Here is a 21,898-nt window from a genome sequence, read left to right as displayed (position 1 = left end):
GACTACTCATTCATCATTTTTGTACCTGTCTAGTAATGTGGCAAATTTTAGCTAGAAGTGATTAAGAATTACAAAGTCCACTTCGGTTTTAAACATCCAGAAGTTCCTCAATAGAAGGAGAAATAAAAAATAAAATGTTACCAAGGTAATGCTTTTCAGTTAATCACAGAAATTTCCAGGATGTAGAAAAAAGTTAATCAGTTTATAAATTCTTTTATAATCTACAGCTGCTCTCATGCCAATTGATTTTTCAAACCAGTAAGTACTTCAATAATTGTTAATGAACTTAAACGTTCCAAAGGAAAAAAAAATCCATGTCTAATGGCTCCTTAAAGAAATTTTGCCTTCTGCAGCTGCAGTTGTGAGGAAGGAAAGTATAGCAGTGAGTTAAACAAATGACCATAGACACTGGATTACAGCAGAAGAAAGAATGATGTGCATTCACTGCTTTTAAACAATTTAAAGAATTTTAAGACTTGGTCCACAAATGTAGAAAGGGAACATTTTTTTCAATATTAATCAGAATTCCTGGAAATTGGACAACTTTCATAATATGCCATCTCCATGATTTTAAGAAAATATAAAAGAAATATTAGCATATGTGATGGTTAATTTTATGTATTAACTTCGCTGGTCACAGGTTGCCCCAACATTTAGTCAAACATTATTCTGGGTGTTTCTGTGAGGGTGTTTTTGGAAGACTTTAACATTTAAATGGAAAGACTGAGTAAAGCAGACTGCCCTCCCTAATGTGGGTGGCCCTCATCCAATCAGTCGAAGGCCTGAATAGAACAAAGGACTGATGATCCTCTCCCAAATAAGAGGGAAATCTTCCAGTCTAACTGCCTTCAAGCTGGGACATGGGAGGGTGCATGGTGGAGAGGAGATGGATGGGATTGGTTTTGTTTTTCCTGCTATCACACTTGAACTGAAACAGTAGTTCTTCCTGGATGTTGAGCCTGATAACCTTTGGACTGGAACTACACCATGGGCTCTCTTACGTCTTCATCTTGCTGACTGCAGATCTTGGGACTTCTCAGCCTCCACAGTTGCATGCGCCAATTCTTTATAATCTCATGTCCGTGTGTGTGTGTGTGTGTGTGTGTGTGTGTGTGTACATACGTCCTATTGGTTCTGTTACTCAATAACTATAATACTGATTTTGGTACCAAGAAGTGGGTGCTGCTGTAACAAATACCTAAAATTGTGTAAGTGGCTTTAGAATGAGGTGATAGGTAGAGGCTGGAAGAGTTTGAGGTACATACAAGAAAAAGCCTAGATTGACAAGAAGGGACTGTTGGTGGAAACACGGATGTTATATGTGATTTTGGTGAAGACTCAGAAAGAAAGGAAGAGAGCTAGAGAGAAAGCTTCCATCTTATTAGAGGATATATAAATATGAATTGATTAATATTCTGTGGTATGGATTTTCTAATGCTGTGCTTTTCATATGTAGAATAAATTCCACTTGGACATGGTATGTAATTCTTTTCAAACGTGGCTGGATTCAGTTTGGAATGTTTTTATCACTTGTGTAGGTTCACGGATCCACCACCAACTTAATTACTTTAATAAATGTACTATACTCAGATTTTGTCCCATCCTGTGTCAGTAGTATTTTTCAAGAATTCATCCATTTCATATAAGGGTTAAACCTGTTAGTATCAACTTGTTCATAATATCCCCTTAATATCCTTTTAAAGTCTGAAGGATATGTAGTAATTTCCCTTTCATTCTTGAATTATTCATGTCTTCTTTTTCTCTTGATTAGTCTATGTAGCAACATATAATTTTGTTAATCTTTTCAGACGTTCAACATTTGGCTTAGCAAAATTTTCTGTTGTTAATAAAGTGTTATATTTCACAGATTTCTGCTCTTATTTTCATTATTCCCTTCCTTTCACTCACTTTGCATTTACTTTGCTCTTCTTTTTCTAGCTTCTTAAGTCACTGATCATAGAACTTCTTTTCTAAAATAAGCACTTAAGGCTATAAATTTCCTTTAAACTCTGCTTTAGCTGCATCTTTTTTGCATCACAAATTTTTGCATCACAAATTTGCATCACAAATTTTTATTTTGCTGAGATGAATTTGAAAAGATGTTGGTAGTGGCTTGTAAGATTTGATACTGGTAAGATGTAATTTCTACCCCAAATTATCTATAGATACACTAAAATCTCAAACACTACCCAAGTTTTCTTTTTTTCTTTTTTTTAATGAGAAGCTGATCCTAAAATTTAAGTGGAAATGCAGAGGACCTAGACTATCCAAAGCAATCCTGAAAAAGAAAAACAAAAGGAGAAGACTTCTTATACTACCTGACTTCAAGACTTCCAGTGACCCTACAGTAATACAGTGTGACTTGGTTTAATGATAGACATATTAATCGAAGGAATAGAACAGAGAGAGCATAAAAATAGACCCACACTTAGCCAGTGATTGGATTTTCAACAAAGCAATCCAATGAGGGAAAGACAAGACTTTTCAACAAATGATGCTAGAGCCACTGTGTATCCATATTAAAAAGAAAATAAACCTTGATTCCTGCCTCATGCCATACACAAAAGTTAATTCAAGATGAACTGTAGACCTAAATATAAAAGCTAAAAGTATACAGCAGTTAAAAGAAAATACAGATTATCTTCATGACAGAGGAAAATTAGACTTCCTCAAAAATATCTGCTCATCAGAAGTTATTGCTAAGAAAATGAACAGAAAAGTTTCAGACTGAGAGGATGTTTGCAAAATGTACAAATGACAATGGACTGGTATCCAGGATTAATAAAGAACTCATAGAACTCAATAATAAAAAGAAAAACAATGCAGAAAAATTGGAAAATGATTTGAATGTATACCTCACAAAGTAAGGTATATGATATATATTAATGATCAAAAAGCATACAGAAGGGTTCACTGTCATTAACTGTCAGCAAAATGGAAACCCCCATGAGATAACTCTACACATCCATCACCAGAGATAAAATGAAAACTGTTGGGGAAGATGTGAAGTGACAGGAACTCTCATGTGTTTGTTGTTCATGGAAGTGAGAAATTGTACAACCACTCTGGAAAAGTTCTAGTCGTCGTTTCTTATAAAACTACACATACAGTTACCCTATGACTCAGTGTTCTGAGTTGAATATTATCCCACCAAAATTAATATCAACCTGGAACATGTGAATGTGGCCTGATTTTGAAATAGAGTCTTTGCAGATGTAATCAAGTTAAGATGAGGTTATACTGGATTAGAATGAGCTTTAATTCAATGACTGGAATCCTTACAAGGAGAGGATGATTTGGATACAGAGACATATAGAAGGAAGAAGCCTATGTAACCACAGAGGCAGAGATTAGAGTGATAGAGCTACAAGCCAAGGAATACTAGGGATTGCCAGCAACCACCAGAAGCTAAGAGACAGACAAAGAACAGACTCCATTTCAAAACCTCCAGAAGGAACCAGCCCCTCCAGTATGTTGATGTTGAACTGTGAAAGAATAAATTTCTTTGTTTTAAGCCTCTAAGTTTGTGGTAATTTATTACAGCAACCCTAGAAAACTAATATACCCTAGGTATTTATCCAAAGGAAATGAAAACAAAGGTTTACCAAAAACAAACAAAAAATTCTTAGCAGAAGAATGTTAATAGCAACTTTTTTAAAATGACTAAAAACTGGAAGCCATCAAGGTGTCTATTAAGGAGAATGGATAAACAGTCATATATTCATATAATGGAATGCAATTTGATGTTAAAAAAAGAACAGACTACTGATGTATGCAACAACATGGATGAAGTTTAAAAACTATACTGAGTGAAAGAAGCCTTACACAAAAAAGAATATATTAAATGATTCCGTTTATGCAAAATTGTACAGTGGGCCAAACTAATCTATGGTGAAATAAAATCAGAACAGTGGTACCTCTGAGGGGTAGGAGCAGGGGTTTACTGGGATGGGCCACAAGGGAACTATGTGGATAACAGTAATGATCTGTATTTTGATATAGTTTGGGTTTTGGAGGTATATGCATTGTTTGAACTCACAGACTAGTATACTTAAGATTTTGCATTTCCTTGTAAGTTAATTCCACCTTAAACAAATAAACAACTCTAGGTAACGACATGCATGCTACCCATTACTCCTGGGGCCAACCACCTTTCATGGGGCCCACTAAGCTGAGATGAGCTGCCAGAAGTTGGCCCTTTTAAAACTGCAGTGTCTGGAGATGCTCAAGTGGACACCCTGGACCTGAGTCCATGGGTCCCTTCCTGCCAGCCACTCACATGAGCTAACCCAGGAGGAGACTCTGCCTTTCCTCTCAGCACTTGTTAGATCATCTTTGCCAGAACCATTTGCTGGTCAGATCAGATCTTAAGACACACTCATATCTGCCAGCCACTTGGGGATAAAGATCATCTGAGCATAATGAGTAGATGCTAAGGACATGCCATGAAGACCTCACAAAATGACAGCAATAGCCACCCATGAACAGGGACTCATAAGCTTTTTACCTACCCATGGGGAGAACACAAGTCTCTTTCTAAGAAGAGTAAAGCCTTGATACAGTGCACTTAACTCAGATATGCTCAGCTACTCAGCTCTCCCCAGAGAAGAACTGCTCGCACTAAACTACTTACTCTTACCAACTAAGGAGATACTGCTAGAAATCTATTAGAATGGCTAAAATAAAAAATACTGCTGGGACTTCCCTGGTGGCGCAGTGGTTAAGGCTCCACACTCCCAATGCAAGGGGCCCGGGTTCGACCCCTGCTCAGGGAACCAGATCCCACATGCATGCCAAAATTAAGAGTTCGCATGCTGCAACTAAGGAGCCCGTGAGCCGCAACTAAGGAGCCCACCTGCTGCAACTAAGACCTGGTGCAACCAAATAAATGTTTTTTTAAAAAAATAGTGCTAACACCAAATCCTGGCAAGGACGCAGACAAACTGGATCACTCAAACACTGCTGGTGGGAATGTAAAATGGTTTAGCCATTCTGGAAATGAGTATGGCACTTTATTACAAAACTAAACATATTTATATAAGCCAGAAACTTGCACTTTTGGGCATTTATGCCAGAAATGAAAACCTTACGTTCACACAAAAACCTATACACAAATGTCCATAGCAGCTTTATTCATAATAGCCAAAAACTATACAGAACCCAGATGTCCTTCAATGGATGAATGGTTTAACAAACTGTGGTACATTCATACATTGGACTACTACTCAGCAATAAAAGGAATGGAATACTGATACATGCAACAATTTGGATGGATCTCAAAAGAAAATTATGCTGAGTGAAAAAAAGCAATCCCCAAAGGTAACATATGATATGACTTCTTTCATATAACATTCTTGAAATGACAAAGTTATAGAGACAAAGAACAGATTAGTGGTTGCCAGAAGAAGAGAAGGGGAGGAGTGATGGAGTTGGCTGTGACTATAAAAGGGTAGCAGAAGGGATCCTCGTGATGGAACTGTCCTGTATCTTTGAATATAGTGGTAGTTACATGAATGTACATGTATAAAATTTCATAGAACTAAATAAACATACACATACACAAAAGTGAAGGTCAAACTGGTAAAATCTGAATAAGGTCAGTGCATTGCATGAACAGAAATACAAGGTTGGTTTAACAAGAAAAAAAAAAACAGTGTAATTTACCATATTAAAAGACTAAAAAAGAAAAACACACATGATCATCTCTAAAGATACCCAAAAAAAATTGGACAAAATCCAGCATCCATTCCCAATAAAAACTCATCAAACAAGGAATAGAAGGGAAGTCTGTCAAGCTGCTGAAGGGCAGCTATAAAACTTCCACTTAGGAGGAAAGGATTCCCCACAAGATCAGGAACAAGGAAAGGATGTCTACTCTCACCATTTAAATTCATCATTGCACTGATTTTCTTGCCGTGCAATGAGGCAAGAAAAAGAAATTAAAGACGTAAAGAATGGAAAGACGTAAACTATACTTACTTACAAATAACTTAATCATCTATTTAGAAAATCCTATACAATCTACAAAACCTGCTAGGACTGAGAAGTAAGTTTTGCAAATTTACCACATACAAGATCATTATACATAAATTAATTGTATTTCTATAAACTACCAACAAACAATTGAAAACTGAAATTTTAAAGTACCTTAAATAGCATCAAAAATATGAAACACAGAGGGATAAATCTGACAAGATGCATAAGACCTGTGTATGAAAAACTACAAAACAATGCTGACAAAAATTAAGAAGTCCCATAAAAATAGAGAGATAGACTGTGTTCATATACTGGATGACAGAGTATTATTTACATGTAAATTCTCCTCAAATTGATGTACATTCAACTCAATCCCAATCAAACTCCCAGCAGGCTTTTTTTGTGAAAATTGCCAAGCTGATTCTAAAATTCATGTGGAAATGCAAAGAATCTAGCACAACTTGAAAAAAGAAAAAATGTTAGAGGATTTATACTAAGTTCCAGACTTATTATAAAGCTGCAGTAATCACGACTACATAGTATTGGGACTTCCCTGGTGGCACAGTGGTTAAGAATCTGCCTGCCAATGCAGGGGAGATGGGTGTGAGCCCTCGTCCAGGAAGATCCCACATGCCACAGAGCAACTAAGCCCGTGCGCCACAACTACTGAGCCTGCGCTCTAGAGACCGCAAGCCACAACTACTGAACCCACATGCTGCAACTACTGAAGCCCACGTGCCTAGAGCCTGTGCTCCGCAACGAGAAGCCACCGCAATGAGAAGCCCACACACTGCCCCTACTCGCCGCAACTAGAGAAAGCCCGCACACAGCAACAGAGACCCAATGCAGCCAAAAAATAAATAAAGTAAATAAATAGGGTTTCCCTGGTGGCACAGTGGTTAAGAATCCACCTGCCAATGCAGGGTACATGGGTTCAAGCCCTGGTCTGGGAAGATCCCACATGCTGCGAAGCAACTAAGCCCATGCACCACAACTACTGAGCCTGTGCTCTAGAGCCCGTGAGCCACAACTACTGAAGCCCACGTGCCCTAGAGCCCATGCTCTGCAACAAGAGAAGCCACCGTAATGAGAAGCCTGCACACCACAATGAAGAGCAGCCCCCGCTCGCTGCAACTAGAGATAGCCCGCGCACTGCAACTAGAGAAAACCTGCACACAGCAACGAAGACACAATGTGGCCAAAAAATAAATAATAAAATAAAATAAATTAATTAAAACAAATTAATTAATTAATTAAAAAAAAGACTATGTGGTATTGACATCAAGATAGATAAAGAAAGGAGTGAAAAAGAGTCTGGACATAGACCCATACACAACTGATTTACCACAAAGGTGCACAGGAAATTCAGTAAAGAAAGGGTTGTCTTTTCAATAAATGGTGCTGGAAAATTGGATATTTGTATACAAAAAAAAGAAAGAAAGAAAAATTGTACTTAAATCCAGACCTGGTACCAAGTATAAAAATTTATTCAAGATATAGACCTAAATGTAAAGTAAAAATTATAAAACTTTTAGAAGAAAAAATATATAAAACTCTTTTTGGCCTTCATTTTGGGAAAGATTTCTTAAATATCTCACCAAAAGTGAAATTCATGAAAGAAAAAATTGAAACTTAGACTTCAACAAAATTAAGAAATTCTCATTGAAAGAGACTATTAAGAGAATAAAAAGCAAGCCACAGAGAAAATACTTGTAAATCAAATATCTGATACTGGAGTTCTATACAGAATATATGAAGAACTTGCAAAATTCAATAATAAAAACAAGAAACCAACTTTTCAAATGGGCCAAAGATTTGAGAAGACATTTCACCAAAGAAGATATACAGATAGCAAATAAGCACTTGAAAAGATTCTCAACATCACTAGTCATTAGAAAAATGTCAAGTAAAACCACATAAGATGCCACTATATAGCTATGAAAATGCTTAAAATTAAAATCATAATACCTAAGTGTTGACAAATATGTGGAGCATCCAGAATTCTCATATACTGCTGGTGGAAATGTGAAATAGTGCAGCCACTTTGTGAGTTTCATAAAAAGTTAAATATACCCTGTATCATCCAACCCAGCCACTCCAGTCCCAGGTATTTATCCAAAAGAAATGAAAGCGTATGTTCACACAAAGACTTTTCATGAATGTTCATACAGGCTTTATTTGTATTCATCAAAACTGGAGACTACTCAAATTTGTTTTAACAGGTGAGTGGCTAAATAATTGTGATATCTATATTACTACTCAGCAATAAAAAGAAATGAACTATTGATACATGCAACGTTATGGATAAAATTCAAAATAATTATTGAAAGTGAAATTATTAAGTGAAAGAATCCTGTATGTATTCTATATGATTCAATTTATATGAATTCTAAAAATGCAAACAAATCTATGATGGAAAGCAGATCAGTGGTTGCCTGGGTATGGGAGGAAGGGGAGGACTGGGAGAGGCAGGAGATAGAGATTACAGTGAGGCACAAGGAAACTTTGGGGTGAAAGGTATGCTTAGGATATGGATCATGGCAATGGTTTCATGGCTGTGCAGATGTCAAAACTTACCAAATTCTACACTTTAAATATATGTAGTTTATTACACTTTGATAATATACCTTATAATTATCCCTTAACTATTATACCATAATAACATTTTTCTATTATACTATAATTATAGTTTATATAATAGTTCTTTTTTAAAAAAGAAAAAAGCACTGAGTTTGCTGTAAAGTACAAGTACAGATATATGGTTGTATTTAGAAGCAAATAAATAAATAAATAAATAAACAAAAATAAAATGCCAGGAATGTTGAAAATAAAAGAATGAAAAAAAAAAGTCAGGCAGAAATTTATCCTTACCTCGCAACATTCACATAAAATTAATTCCACTTGGATTAAAGACCTAAATGTTCCCAGAATGTGTATGGAATTTCTACAAGTCAATGACAGAAATGGCCCAAATCAAAAGTAGGGAAATACCCTTAACAGTCAAATCACAGAAAAGGAAACACCAATGGCCAATCAACACAGGAAGAGATGCTCATGCTCACTGGAAAGCAAAACCCATATGAGATTTCACCACAAACCTAACAGATGGGTGAAAAACGTGAGGATATGGAACAAGAACTCATCACTGCTGCTGGGAGTATAAAATGGTGTTGAACAGCTTCAGAACACAATGCGGCAAAATCTAATCAGGTTGAGGCTACCCATGCCCATGAAACAGCCACTGTGCTCCTAGGTATGCATCTTGAGAGAAACTCTCGCATGTGTTTCCAAGGAGGTAGCAAGAATATACAGCAACATTATTTCATAGACAAAAACTGGAGGTAACTCAGATGTCCAAAAGAAGGGACAAGATAATTCATCTGCATTAAAATATTCATATAATGGAATCATATATAACCATTTTTAAAAGTATAAACTAAACCTACACTTTTTAATATGAATCTCACATAAAACTGGTGAAAAGGCATGTTCCAGAAGGAGGTATACAATATGATACTATGTGCAGAGAAGTTTACAAACATGCAAAACAACTCTCTATATGGATGAAAGACCTGCTGAATGGTTAAAAGGCTAAAGGCAATCATGGGCATGCTAATGCAGAAGTCGGATTCTCAGGGGCGGGAGGAGTGGGACACAACCAGGGGGTTGTCACCTCGTCTTATCATGGTCTATTTCTTAGGCTGCAGGGAAGGCAGATTGGCACTCGTATAATTCTTCACACCCTGTTGTAATCTTAAATAACCCATCGTCGAAGAAACAAAGTAATGGGAACTTACGGGGTAGAACTGATGCACAAAAACGTTACCAGGTTACTGGACAGAATCTAGCAGGGTAGATGACTTAGTCTCAGAGGATAAGTGCTATGTTAAAGGTCAGGCCAACCAACAAAAGTTCAAGAATGGGGAGATCCTAGAAGTGCTGGACAAGGGACACCAAATGAGCGGAGTGTGGCTCTTTTGGGGGAGGAAGGAGGGGGTTGCCAGGGAAGCCCTCTCTGGGCTGAGTGGAATAGCATAGAAGGGAGGCCTGCAGAAGAGCTTTCTCCCCAGAAGCTCACAGATGCTCCTCTTTCCTCACCTGCTGAGCGCCTCACTGCCTTGTCTCCTTGTCTGCCTAGTGTTTCCCACTTACCTGGACAAAGGTCCAGAAGACTTTCACTCTCCTCTCTCCAGGGCTCATCCCCTTGCTCCAGTTGTTTGATGAGTTTTGGTTTAGGAAAGGCAATTCCTACTCACAGGGGAAAAAAACCAAGGTGATCTTGGGTTAGTGACTTAAGAGGCTATCACAGAACTCGGACTCAGCCGGGGAATGCAATGACTAAGAGGGTAGGGAAGCATGGCAGGGTGGGTGGAGGGGGACAAAGTTTCTCTGAATGCTGAGAAAAGATGACTAAGGGGAGGGAGGAATCCTGGATCTAAAGGCAGTATATGATTCTCCCCTGTGCTTGAGTAAATACAAATATTCACCCATTTGAAGCAAGATCACTTTGGAGGAGGGCCCAGCCTTGGAAGAGGCCTGCAAATGCAACATCATATCCCCCCCCCAGCAACACACACACACATAACTTCACTATTTCCAACTCTATAGAATCCAGACATTCTCTGGGTGTAGGGAAAATGTTTCTTTCTGAGCCCAAAGAATGGTGGCTGCTCCATAAAATCTTAAGATGCCCACAGGCAGAGTCTGAGACATGAGACAGGTCAACCTTACCCAGCGACACCATATGGCTGTAGTTCTCCAGCATTACATCCCGATACAGGGTCCTCTGAGCAGGACTCAGTAGCTTCCACTCCTTTTGGGTGAAGGCCACAGCCACATCCTTGAAGGCCATTAATGTCTGTAACACAAACACATCCCTGCTCACCCAGAAGCCACCCATGCCCACTAGTCAACTTAACCTAAGCTACTAACCAGGGCCACGGATGCAATAAGGCTAGCGTGGGGCATGCGGGTGAGATAGATAGATAGATCCTGCTTTCAACCTGAACCCTTTTGCCATGTGTTGAAGACTACTAATCCTTCTCCCACATTGCTGGTGGCTCTATTCAGGGGTTCTCTATTCTATTGATCTTTATGTCTACGATGCTGTGAAAATCACAGTTTTGATTACTGTAGATATCCTGTAGGTCTTGAAATCAGGTAGAGTGATTCCTCCCCCTTTATTCTTCATTTTAAAGATATTTTACCTATTCTAGGGCATGTGCTTTTCCATATAAATTTTAGAATAATCTCTTCTATATCTACGAAAAAACCCTGCTGGAATTTTGACAAGATTTGCATTAAACTGTATATCAATTTAGGAAGAACTGACACATTTACCATGTTGACTTTTCAAATCTATGAACATGAGATGTCTCTCCATTTACTGAGATGTTCTTTGATGTCTTTCATCAGCATGTTGTGGTTTTCAGCATACAAATCCTAAGCAGGTTTTGTTTAAAAACTGATACCTAAAAATTCCTTCATTTTTCTTTTTTTTAGTGATTTTAATGGTATTGTATTTTTAGTTCAGTTAAAAATGATATAGGGGCTTCCCTGGTGGCGCAGTGGTTGAGAATCTCCCTGCTAATGCAGGGGACATGGGTTCGAGCCCTGGTCTGGGAAGATCCCACATGCCGCGGAGCAACTGGGCCCGTGAGCCACAACTACTGAGCTTGCGCGTCTGGAGCCTGTGCTCCGCAACAAGAGAGGCCGCGATAGTGAGAGCCCCGCGCACCGCGATGAAGAGTGGCCCCCGCTCGCTGCAACTAGAAAAAGCCCTCGCACAGAAACGAAGACCCAACACAGCAAAAATAAATAAACAAATAAATTTTTTAAAAAGCCTAAATAAAAAAAAAAGATATAGATTTTGTTCATTGCTATGATATAGAAATAAATTGTTTGTATGCTTATCTTGAATCCTGCAACATGGCTGAACTCACTTACTAGCTCTAGGAGTTTTTTTTCTCCTAGATTCCTTAAGATTTCCTATATAGACAATCATGGCATTTGCATATAGGGACAGATTTATTTCTTTCCTTATAATCTATATGTATTTTATTTCCTGTCTTGCCTTACTATAGAACTTCTAGCACAAAAGTGAATAAGGGTGGTGGGAGCAGACATCTTTGCCTTGTTCTTGATATGAGGAGGAAAACATAATGTCTCAAAGCATTAAGAATACTGTTCCACAAAGATACCACATCACACCCATTAGGATAGCTATTACCAAAGAAACAGAAAAAAACAGGTTTTGGGAGGGAGTGGAGAAACTGGAACCTTTGTGCATTGTTGTGGAAAAAGTAAAATGGTATGGTTTCTGTGGAAAAGAGTTCAGCAGTTCCTCAAAAAGTTAACATACAAAAAAAAAAAGTTAAACATACAATTTACCATATGATCCAGCAATTTTAATCCTCGGTATATACCCCAAAGAATCAAAAGCAATAACTCAGATACTCATACACCAATGCCCATAACAGCATTATTCACAATAGCTCAAAGGTGGCAACAACCCAAATGTCCATCAACAGAAAAATAGATAAGAAAATGTAGTACATATATACAAAAAACTGTATACTTTTCCGCCTTAAAAAGGAAGGAAATTCTGATACATGCTACATCAGAGATTAGCCTTGAAAACATTATGCTAAGTGAAATAAGCCAGTCACAAAGGACAAATATTGTTTGATTCCACTTATAGCAGGTACCTGGAATAGGCAAATTCATAGAGACAAAGTCAAACAGAGGTTACCAGGAGCTGGGGGGAGTGGGGAATGGGGAGTTATTATATAATGGATAGAGTTTCAGTCTAGGAAGATGAAAAAGTTCTGGAAATGAAGAAAGGTGATGACTGCACAATGGTGTGAATGAACTTAATGCCAATGAACTGGACGTTTTAAAATGGTGAAAATTTTGTTATGTATATGTATATTTTATATTTAAAAAAAAATAACGTTATTTATAGATGTTTTTGTAGATGTCCCTAATCAAGTAGAGGAGTTCCCCTGTTTCTATTGTTCTAAGGTGTTTTTTTCCCCCCACAAATGGTTATTGAATTCTGCCAAACGCTTGTACTGAATCAACTGATATTAATATAATCATGTGGTCTTTCTTCTTTAGCCTGTTAATATGGGGGATTACACTGATTGAGTTTCAAATATTAAACCAGTCTTGTGTCCCTGGAATAAATCACACTTGATAATGGTGTACAGTTATTTTTATATATTGTTGAATTCAATCTGCTAATAATTTAAGGATTTTCATGTCTATATTCATGAGAGATGTTGACCTGTAGTTTTCATTTTTTCTATTATCCTTGTCTGGTTTTATTACCAGCATAATATCCATAAAGTGAATTAGAAAGTGTTCCCTCCTATTTTCTGAAACAAAAATCATGTAGCATTGGTGTTTAAGTCTCCTTTAAAAATTTGGCAGAATTCCACAGTAAAATCACCTGGGCCTATAAATTTCTTTTGTGGAGTTTTTAAATTATAAATTGGATTTTCTTAATAGTTATAGCTCTGTTCAAATTATCTACTCCATATTGGTCAAGTTAAAGTACAACAGTTTGTTTTTCAAGGAAACCAGTCCCGTTTCATCTAAGTTGTCAAATTTATGGGTGGATATTCTGTTGATGGCTACAGAGTATGTAGTAATACCCCTTGTTTCATTCCTGATACTGGTAATTTGTGTCTACCCTTTTTTTCTTAGTCTTGCTAAAGTTTAGTCAATTTTATTGTTTTCAAAGAACCAGCTCTTTATTTCACTGATTTTCTCTATTCCTTTTATTTTCAATTTCATTGATTTCTGCCTTTATCACTATTATTTCCTTCCATTTTGTTCCTCTGAGTTTACTTTGCTCTTATTTTTCTAGGTTCTTGAGGCAGAAGCCTAGATTATTGACTTGAGACTTCCTGTTTTCTAACATATACATTTAATGCTACAGGTTTTTCTCTCATGACTGCTTTAGCTGCATCCCACATACTTTGATATCTCATATTTTCCTTTTCATTCACTTTCATGCAGGTTTTTATTTCCCTTGAGATGTCATTTTTGATGCCCAGATTATTTAGCAGTGTGTTATTTTCTAAGCGCTTAGAGATTTTTCTGTTAACTTTCTCTTATTGGTGTCAAGTTAGATTCCATTGTGGTCAGACAACATACTTTGCATGATTTAATTTTTTTTAATTCATTAAGGTAAACAATTTTTTTTGTTTCATGTGTTGTTTTGTGGCCCAGAATATATCTATCTTCATACAGTCATCCCTCAGTATCCACAGAGGATTGGTTCCAGAACCCCCCTTCAGATACCAAAATCCATAGATGCTCAAGTCCTGTATATTAAATGGCATGTTATTTGTATATAACCTACACACATCTTCCTGTATACTTTAAGTCATCTCTAGATTACTTATAATGCCTAATCCAATGTAATGCCACGTAAATAGTTGTAAATATAATGTAAATGCTATGTAAACTATGTAAATAGTTGCTGGCACACAGCAAATTCAAATTTTGCTTTTTGGAACTTTTGGGAAAAAATTATTTTTAATTTTTGATCTGCAGTTGGTTGAATCTACAGATGTGGAACCCATGGATATGGAGGGCTGACTGTAAGAATATGCATTTTGCTATCGTTAGGTGGAATGTTCTGTAAATGTTGATTAGATTCTGTTGATTGATGGCGTTGTTGAGCTCCTACTGATTTGGGGTCTAATTATTCTATATAACATTGAGAGAAAGGTGTTGAAGTCTCTAATTGTTGATTTGTCTATTTCTCCTTTCAGTTTTCTCTTCACATCTTTTGAAGCTCAGTTATTTGATGCATACACATTAAGCATCCCTATGTCTTGCTGGTGAATTGACCAATTTATCACCCTCTGTATCTGGTAATTTTCTTTGAAGTCTATCTTACCTGATATTAATATAGCCACTCTTGCTTTCGTTTGATTAATGTCTGCATGATGTATTTTTTTTTATGATTCCTCTTCATTTGTGAAAAATATTTTCATTTCATACAGGATTTGGGGTTTACAATTCTTTTCCTTCAGTGCCTGAAAAACATCACACCACTTTCCATCTAGACTCTCATTTCTGATGAGAAATTCACTACCATTCTAATAGTTTTCTTCCTCTGTAAGAAATGTGTTATTTTTCTCTAGCTGATTTCAAGATGTTTTCTTCATTTTTAGTGTTCAGGAGTTTCATTATAATGTATCCTGGCGTGGATTTCAGTGGGCTTATCATGTTTGGGATACACTCAGCTTTTTGAATCTATAGGTTTACATCTCTTGCCAAATTTAGGAACTTATCAGCCATTAATTATTCTAATACTTCTTCAACCCTGCCCTTCTTTGCTTCTTCTTCCAGAACTGCAGTAACACAAATGTTAGATATTTTGTTATACTCTCACAATTCTTGAGACTCTGTTCATCTTTTTCCCAGTATATTTTCTTCCTGTTGCACAGATTGGGTAATTTCTATTATTCCATCTTATAGTTCAATAATTTCTCTGTTACCTCCAATCTGCTCTTAAGCCCATCTTCTGAACTTTTTCTTTCAGGTACGTATTTCTCAGTTCTGAAATTTCCATATGCTTATTCATTACATCTTCTATTTCTTTGCAGAGGCTTTCTAATTTTTCATTTTTCTCAAGTGTGTTCTTTGAGTTCTGGATATCCAGTTGTCCAAGCACCACTTGTATAGACTGTTCTTTTTCAATTGAATAGTCTTGGCATCCTTGTCAAAAATCAATTGATCATATGTAAGAGGGATATTTTTCTGGGCTCTCAGTTCTATTCCACTGATCTATATGTTTATATTTATGGCAGTATAACACTGTTTTGCTGCTGTTTGTAGCTTGGAGCTAAGTATTGAAATCAAGCAGAGTGAGTCCTCCAACTTTCTTTTCGTTTTTCAAGATTGTTTTGACTATTCAGGGTCCTATGACATTCCAAATGAATTTTAGGATAGGTTTTTCTATTTATATAAAACACGAATGGTACTTTGATAGGGACTGTATTGAATCCATAGATCACTTTGGATATTACTGTCATCTTAGCAATATTGTCTTCCAATCCATAAGCATGGGAAGTCTTTCCATTTATTTAGGTCTCCTTTAATTTCAGCAATGTTTTGCACTTTTCAGTGAACAAGGCTTTTGCCTGCTTGGTTTATTACTGAATATTTTATTATTTTTGATGCTATTTAAGTGGGATTTTAAAAAATATTTCCTGTTTGAATAGTTCTTTGAAAACGTACATAAATACAACTGACTTTTGTGTGTTGATTTTGTGTCCTGAAACTTTGCTGAATTCATTTATTAGCTCTAACAATTTTTTTGTGGATTCTAGGGTTGTATAGATTTGAGATAATGTCTGGAGGAAAGCAATAATTTTACTTCTTTTTGAATGTGGATGCCTTTTCTTTTTCTGCCTAATTATTCTGGCTAGAACTGCCAGTACTATGTTGAACAGAAGTGGCAAAAGCTGACATCCTTATCTTGTACTGTTCTTCAGGGAAAAGCTTTCAGTCTTTCAAACAACATTAGTGTGGATTTTTCATATAAGGCCTTTATCATGTTGAAGAAGTTTTCATCTATTCCTAGTTTCCTGAATGTTTTTACCATGAAAGAGTGCTGAATTTTGTCAAGTGCTTTTTCATCATCAATTGAAATGATCATGCAGTTTTTATCCTTCATTCTCTGAATGAAGTATATTACAGGATTTTAATATTTTGAAACATCATTGTAAATCTCACTTGGTCATGAGTTACAGCATTTTGGTGAGGATTTTTTGCCCCTATATTCATACGGGATATTAGCCTGTAGTTTTCTTTTCTTGTAGTGTCTTTGCCTGAGACCTCTGTAGTCAGAGCAATGTGTCACAGAATGAGACAGAAAGTGTCCTCTCCAGTATTTTGGAATAGTTTGAGAAAGATTTGTGTTAACTCTTCTTTATATATTTATATATTTAGTAGAATTAACAAGTGAAGCCATCTCATTGTGAGCTTTTCTCTGTTGGGAGGTTTTTTTAATGACTGCTCCAATGTCCTCACTAGTTATAGATCTATCCATAATTTCTATTCTTTCCTGAGTCAGTTGAGATAAATTGTGCATGTCTCAAAATTTGTCCATTTCACCTTGGGTAGCAAATTTGTTGGCATACAGCTGTTAACAGTATTCCCTTATAATCCTCTATATTTTTAAAAAATTGATAATAAAGTTTCCAATTTCATTTCTGATTTTAGTAACTTGAGTCTTTTTTTTGTTAGTCAGTCTTTTTAAGGAACCAACTTTAGGTTTTGTTGATTTCTCTATCATTTTTCTATTCTCTATTTTGTCTTTGCTCTTTTATTATTTCCTGCCTTCTGCTAGCTTGAGTTTAGTTGGTGCTTCTTTTTCTAGTTACATAGGTTATACAGTTAGGTTATTGAGTTCTCCCTTAATACATGCATTTACAGCTATAAATTTCCCTCTAAGCACTGTTTTCACCATATTCCATAAGTTTTGGTATGTCATGTTTTCATTTCCATTTGTCTCCCAAAGTATTTTCTACTTTGTGATTTTTCTTCTTAACACATTAGTTGTTTAAGAGTGTCCTACTTAGTTTCCACATATTTGTGAATTTTCCAAAGTTCTGTTATTCATTTCTAGTTTCATTCCATTGTGAACAGAAAAGTTACTTTGTAAGATTTCAATCATTTCAAACTTAAGGCTTACCTGTGGCCTAACATATGGTCTATCCTGGAGAACGTTCCATGTGCACTTGAGTGGAATATATATTTTGCTGTTGTTGGGTTAGGTGAAACTGATTTACAGTGTAGTTCAAGTTCTATATTTCTTTGTTGATCTCCTGTCTGGCTGCCCTATGCAGTATAGAAAGCTGGGTATTGAAATCACCAACCATTATTGTAGACCTATTTTTCTCTCAATTCTGTCCATTTTTACTCCATATATTTTGGGGCTATATTGCTAGGTTATGTTTATATTTATAATTGTTATATATTATTTCTGTAGTGAACCTTTTATCAATATGTCTTTCTTCATTTTATTATCTTTTCCTAATTTAAAATCTGCTTTGTCTCATGATACGGCCATCCCAACTCTCTTTTGATTACTATTTGTATGAAATATCTTTTTCCATCCTTTTACTTTCAATCTCTTTATGTCCATATTATCTAAAGTGAGTCTCTTGTAGGCAGTATATGTATAGATCTTGGGGTTTTTTTTAATCCAAACTGCTAACCTAGGCCTTTTGATTGGGGAGTTTATTCCATTTATATTTAATGTGATTACTGAAAAGGAAGGATTTACTTTTGCCATTTAGCCTTTTGTTTTCTGTGTATATCTTTTGTTCCTCAGTTCCTCCATTACTGCCTTTTAACATATTTATTGATTTTTTTCTTGTATTTTTTCACTTTTATCGTTTCTTTCACTTTCTGTATATTTTTAAGTATTTTCTTAGTGGTTACCATGTTAACATTAACTTAAACTTGTAAAAATCTACTAACTTAATTTCAATAGTATACAAACACTCTGCTCCTATACTTTTCCATTCCTCTCCCCTTATTTTGTAATTGTCCAAGATTACATCTTTATACAGTGTATGCCCATTAACACAGATGTATATTTTTTGTGTTTGCCTGAATCATATAGAAAAAGCAGAAGTTATAAACCAAACAAAAAGCACAATAATACTGGCTTTTACACAAGCCTCTGTACTAGTGTTCACTTTTCTTTCTTATGGTTTAGAGTTACTATCTAGTGTCCTTTTCAAATCAGCTTGAATTTTTTGTTTTGGTTTGGTTTGTTTTTTGGGTTTTTGTAGAGCAGGTCTACTGTTAATGAGCTCTCTCAGATTTTATCTGGTAACATCTTAATTTCTCCCTCATTCTTCAAGAATAATTTGCCAGATATAGAATTCTTAGTTGACAGTTTTTCTTCCAAGACTTAAAATGTGTTATCTCTCTACTGGTGGCCTCCATGGTTTCTGATGAGAAATTGGCTGTTAATCTATTTGAGGGTCCCTTGTAGGTAACAAACAACTTCTCACTTGCTGCTTTCAAAATTCTGTCTTTGGGTTTTGACAATTTGGTGTGGATCTTTTTGAGTTTATCCTACTTGGAGTCTGTTGAGTGTCAGGGATGTATAGATTTATTCTTTTATCAAATTTGGGAAGTTTCTGGATATTATTTCTTGAAATTTTCTCTCTCCCCTTTCCTTCTGCAATTCCCATTATGTGTATGTAAGTAAACCTGATGGTGTCGCACAGGTCTTTCAAGCTCTGTTCATCTTTCGTTAATCTTTCCTTTCTGTTCCTCACAATGCGTAACCTCAGTTGAAATATTTCCAAGTGCACAGACTTAATTTTACCTGTTTAAATATGCTGTTGAACCCCTATAATGAATTTTTCCCTTCAGTTATTGTACTTTGCAGCTCCAAGATTTCTATATGGTTCCCTTCTATAATTTCTCTTTATTGATAATCTCTATTTGTTCAAACATTGTTGACCTAGTTCCTTTCGTTCCATTTCCATGGTTTCCTTTAGCTCTTTATGCATATTTAAGATAGTTGATTTAAAGTCTTTGTGCTGGGGCTTCCTCATGGATAGTTGGTAGGCAGGCAGTTTAAAATGCCACAGTACTCTCCTGCCACAAACTAAGGAGCTTCTTTCTTCACCAAATCTTCCAGTTTTGACTAGATTCCGAAGTTTTACAAAAGTTAATTCTGACAGTTTCTGGCAGCCCATTAGTTGCTTTTGAGCAGGTACGATCATGGATTTCTCTTACTCTGTCATTTTTCATATCACAAAGTTTTTTTTTTAATTGTATGATTCCATTTATATGAAATATCCACAACAGGTAAAACCATAGAGACACAAGAGGGTTAGTGGTTGTCAGTATCTTGGAAGAGGAGCAAATAGGGAGTGATTGCTTAATGATAAAAATGCTGGAACTAGATAGAGGTGATGGTTGCACAACACTGTGAATGTATTAAATGCCACTGAATTGTACATATTAAAACGGCTAACTTTATGTTATGTGAATTTCACATCAACAAAAAAATTTAAAGTCACCTTTAAGGAGATGTGTTTCCAAGGGCACTTTCCATATCCTAGTAGATGGCCCAGACTAATACTTTCAACAAATTGGAAAGAGATTATTCACAGGGCTCTCATGATCTTACATACACTGAGTATCATCAGAATCTTCCTCATGTTCCTTACGCTTCCTGGTGTCAACACTCTGATGTGGAGTCAGGCTCCATATGGGCTTAGCACATTGAAGCTTCCTACATGTCACTTGTATCTATGGCCTTTCTCCCTCTATCAGTCTTCTTGACACTGAACAAATCCAGAGTTTCACATTCACTGTATTTAAGGGTTCTCTCCACCCCTGTGAATTTTTACTTGTGTACTCTCTGATGCTTGTTGTGAATTTTGACTAAAGGTTTTTCCACACTCATAACATTTGTGGGGTGCTATGGACTAAATTGTGTCCTCTCAAAATTCATGTTGACCCCTTATTCTCAATGTGTCTATATTTGGAGATATGGCATGCAAGGGATAAGGTTAAATAAGGTCAGAAAGGTAGGGCCCTGATAGGGTTGGTACCTTATAAGAAGAAGAGACCAGAGCTTACTCTCTTTCTGATGCTGCTATGTGAGCACACAACAAGAAGGCAGCAGTATGAAAGCCAGGAAGAGAGCCCTCACCAGGAACCAAATCAGCCAGTACCCTAATTTTAACTTCCCAGCTTTGAAAACTGTGAGAAATAAATTTCTGTTGTTTAAGTCACCAGTCAATGGTATTTTGTTATGGCAGCCCTAGCAGACTAATACAGATTTTGGTACTGACAGTGGGGTGCTGCTGTAACAAATTCCTAAAACTGTGGACATGGCTTTGAAACTGTATGATGGGTAGAGATTGGAAGAATTTTGTGGTGCATGCTAGAAAAATCTGAGATTGACATGAAGGGACTGTTGGTAGAAATACAAACATTAAAGGTGATTTTTATGAGGGCTCAGAAAGAGAAGAGCTGAAAAGAAAAGTTCCATCTTTTTAGAGAATACATAAATAATGAAAAAAATGATGGCAGAAATATAGATGTTAAAGGACATTCTGGTGATGTCTCAGATGGAAATGAGGAACAGGTTACTGGAAACTGGAGGAAAGGTGATCCTTGCTATAAAGTGGCAAAGAACTCGAGTGAACTGTGTTCTAGTGTTCTGTGGAAGGTTGAACTTGTGAGTGATGAGACTGGATATTTAACCGAGATTTCAAAGCAGTGTTAAGGAGTGGCTTGGTTCCTCCTGACTACTTATGGTAAAATGTGAAAGAAGAGAGATGAATTGAAGAAGTAATTGTTAAGTAAAAATGAACCCATACTGAAGACTGGAAAATTCTTAATGTATCTACATTGTAAAAAAAAGAGAGAGAAAACTTGTTCTGAGGAGAGCACTGAGGGCATGTCTGAACAATTTGATAAGGTAATTAGTACGGGTGTGAACCATGAATTTAATCAGCCATCTCAGCAGAAGCCAGGAAAAGATGGAAGTATACCCACAAAAACACTGCAGCTGTGACTAAAGTAGGCACAGAAAATGGGATGAAACAGGAAGAGTGTGAATATGCATTATCCTTCAAGGAAAGAGAGGCTATTCGTAAGTTGTCAGGGCTGTTAATCCCACCACAGGCCCAGGGGGCAAGGCTGCCACTCCTTGCTTACAGCAGGGCCCTCTCAGAAAGCCACAGAGGCAGGGTCACCCCTCTGGGCCAAACGGGTACTGCCAATCCAGTGGGCCTGGAGAGTAGAACATCAAACCAGAGGGTTATTCTCCAGCCTTAGGATCTAATACAATTTACCTTGCTAGGTTTGGACTTATTTAGAATCCTTCACCCTATCTTCCTTCTGATTTCTCCCG

At 36.5% G+C, this 21,898-nt stretch overlaps 1 protein-coding gene across 1 annotated transcript in view; it reads right to left on the bottom strand.

Annotated features, from left to right (window-relative positions):
* Positions 1-21,898, bottom strand: part of ZNF169 (zinc finger protein 169) — a 34,581-nt gene that overhangs the window by 6,120 nt on the left and 6,563 nt on the right. The window contains exons 2-3 of the mRNA XM_059924351.1: positions 10,708-10,834; positions 10,129-10,224 (exon numbers count right to left, since the gene is read on the bottom strand). Coding sequence (XP_059780334.1) covers positions 10,129-10,224; positions 10,708-10,834 — 223 coding nt within the window. The remainder of the gene's footprint in view (positions 1-10,128; positions 10,225-10,707; positions 10,835-21,898) is intronic.

The sequence above is a fragment of the Balaenoptera ricei genome, chromosome 6 (genome assembly GCF_028023285.1).
Source record: "Balaenoptera ricei isolate mBalRic1 chromosome 6, mBalRic1.hap2, whole genome shotgun sequence".
In the NCBI taxonomy this organism is placed as follows: domain Eukaryota; kingdom Metazoa; phylum Chordata; class Mammalia; order Artiodactyla; family Balaenopteridae; genus Balaenoptera; species Balaenoptera ricei.
Note: the sequence above shows the minus strand (reverse complement) of the source record. Positions and strands in the feature narration are given on the sequence as shown.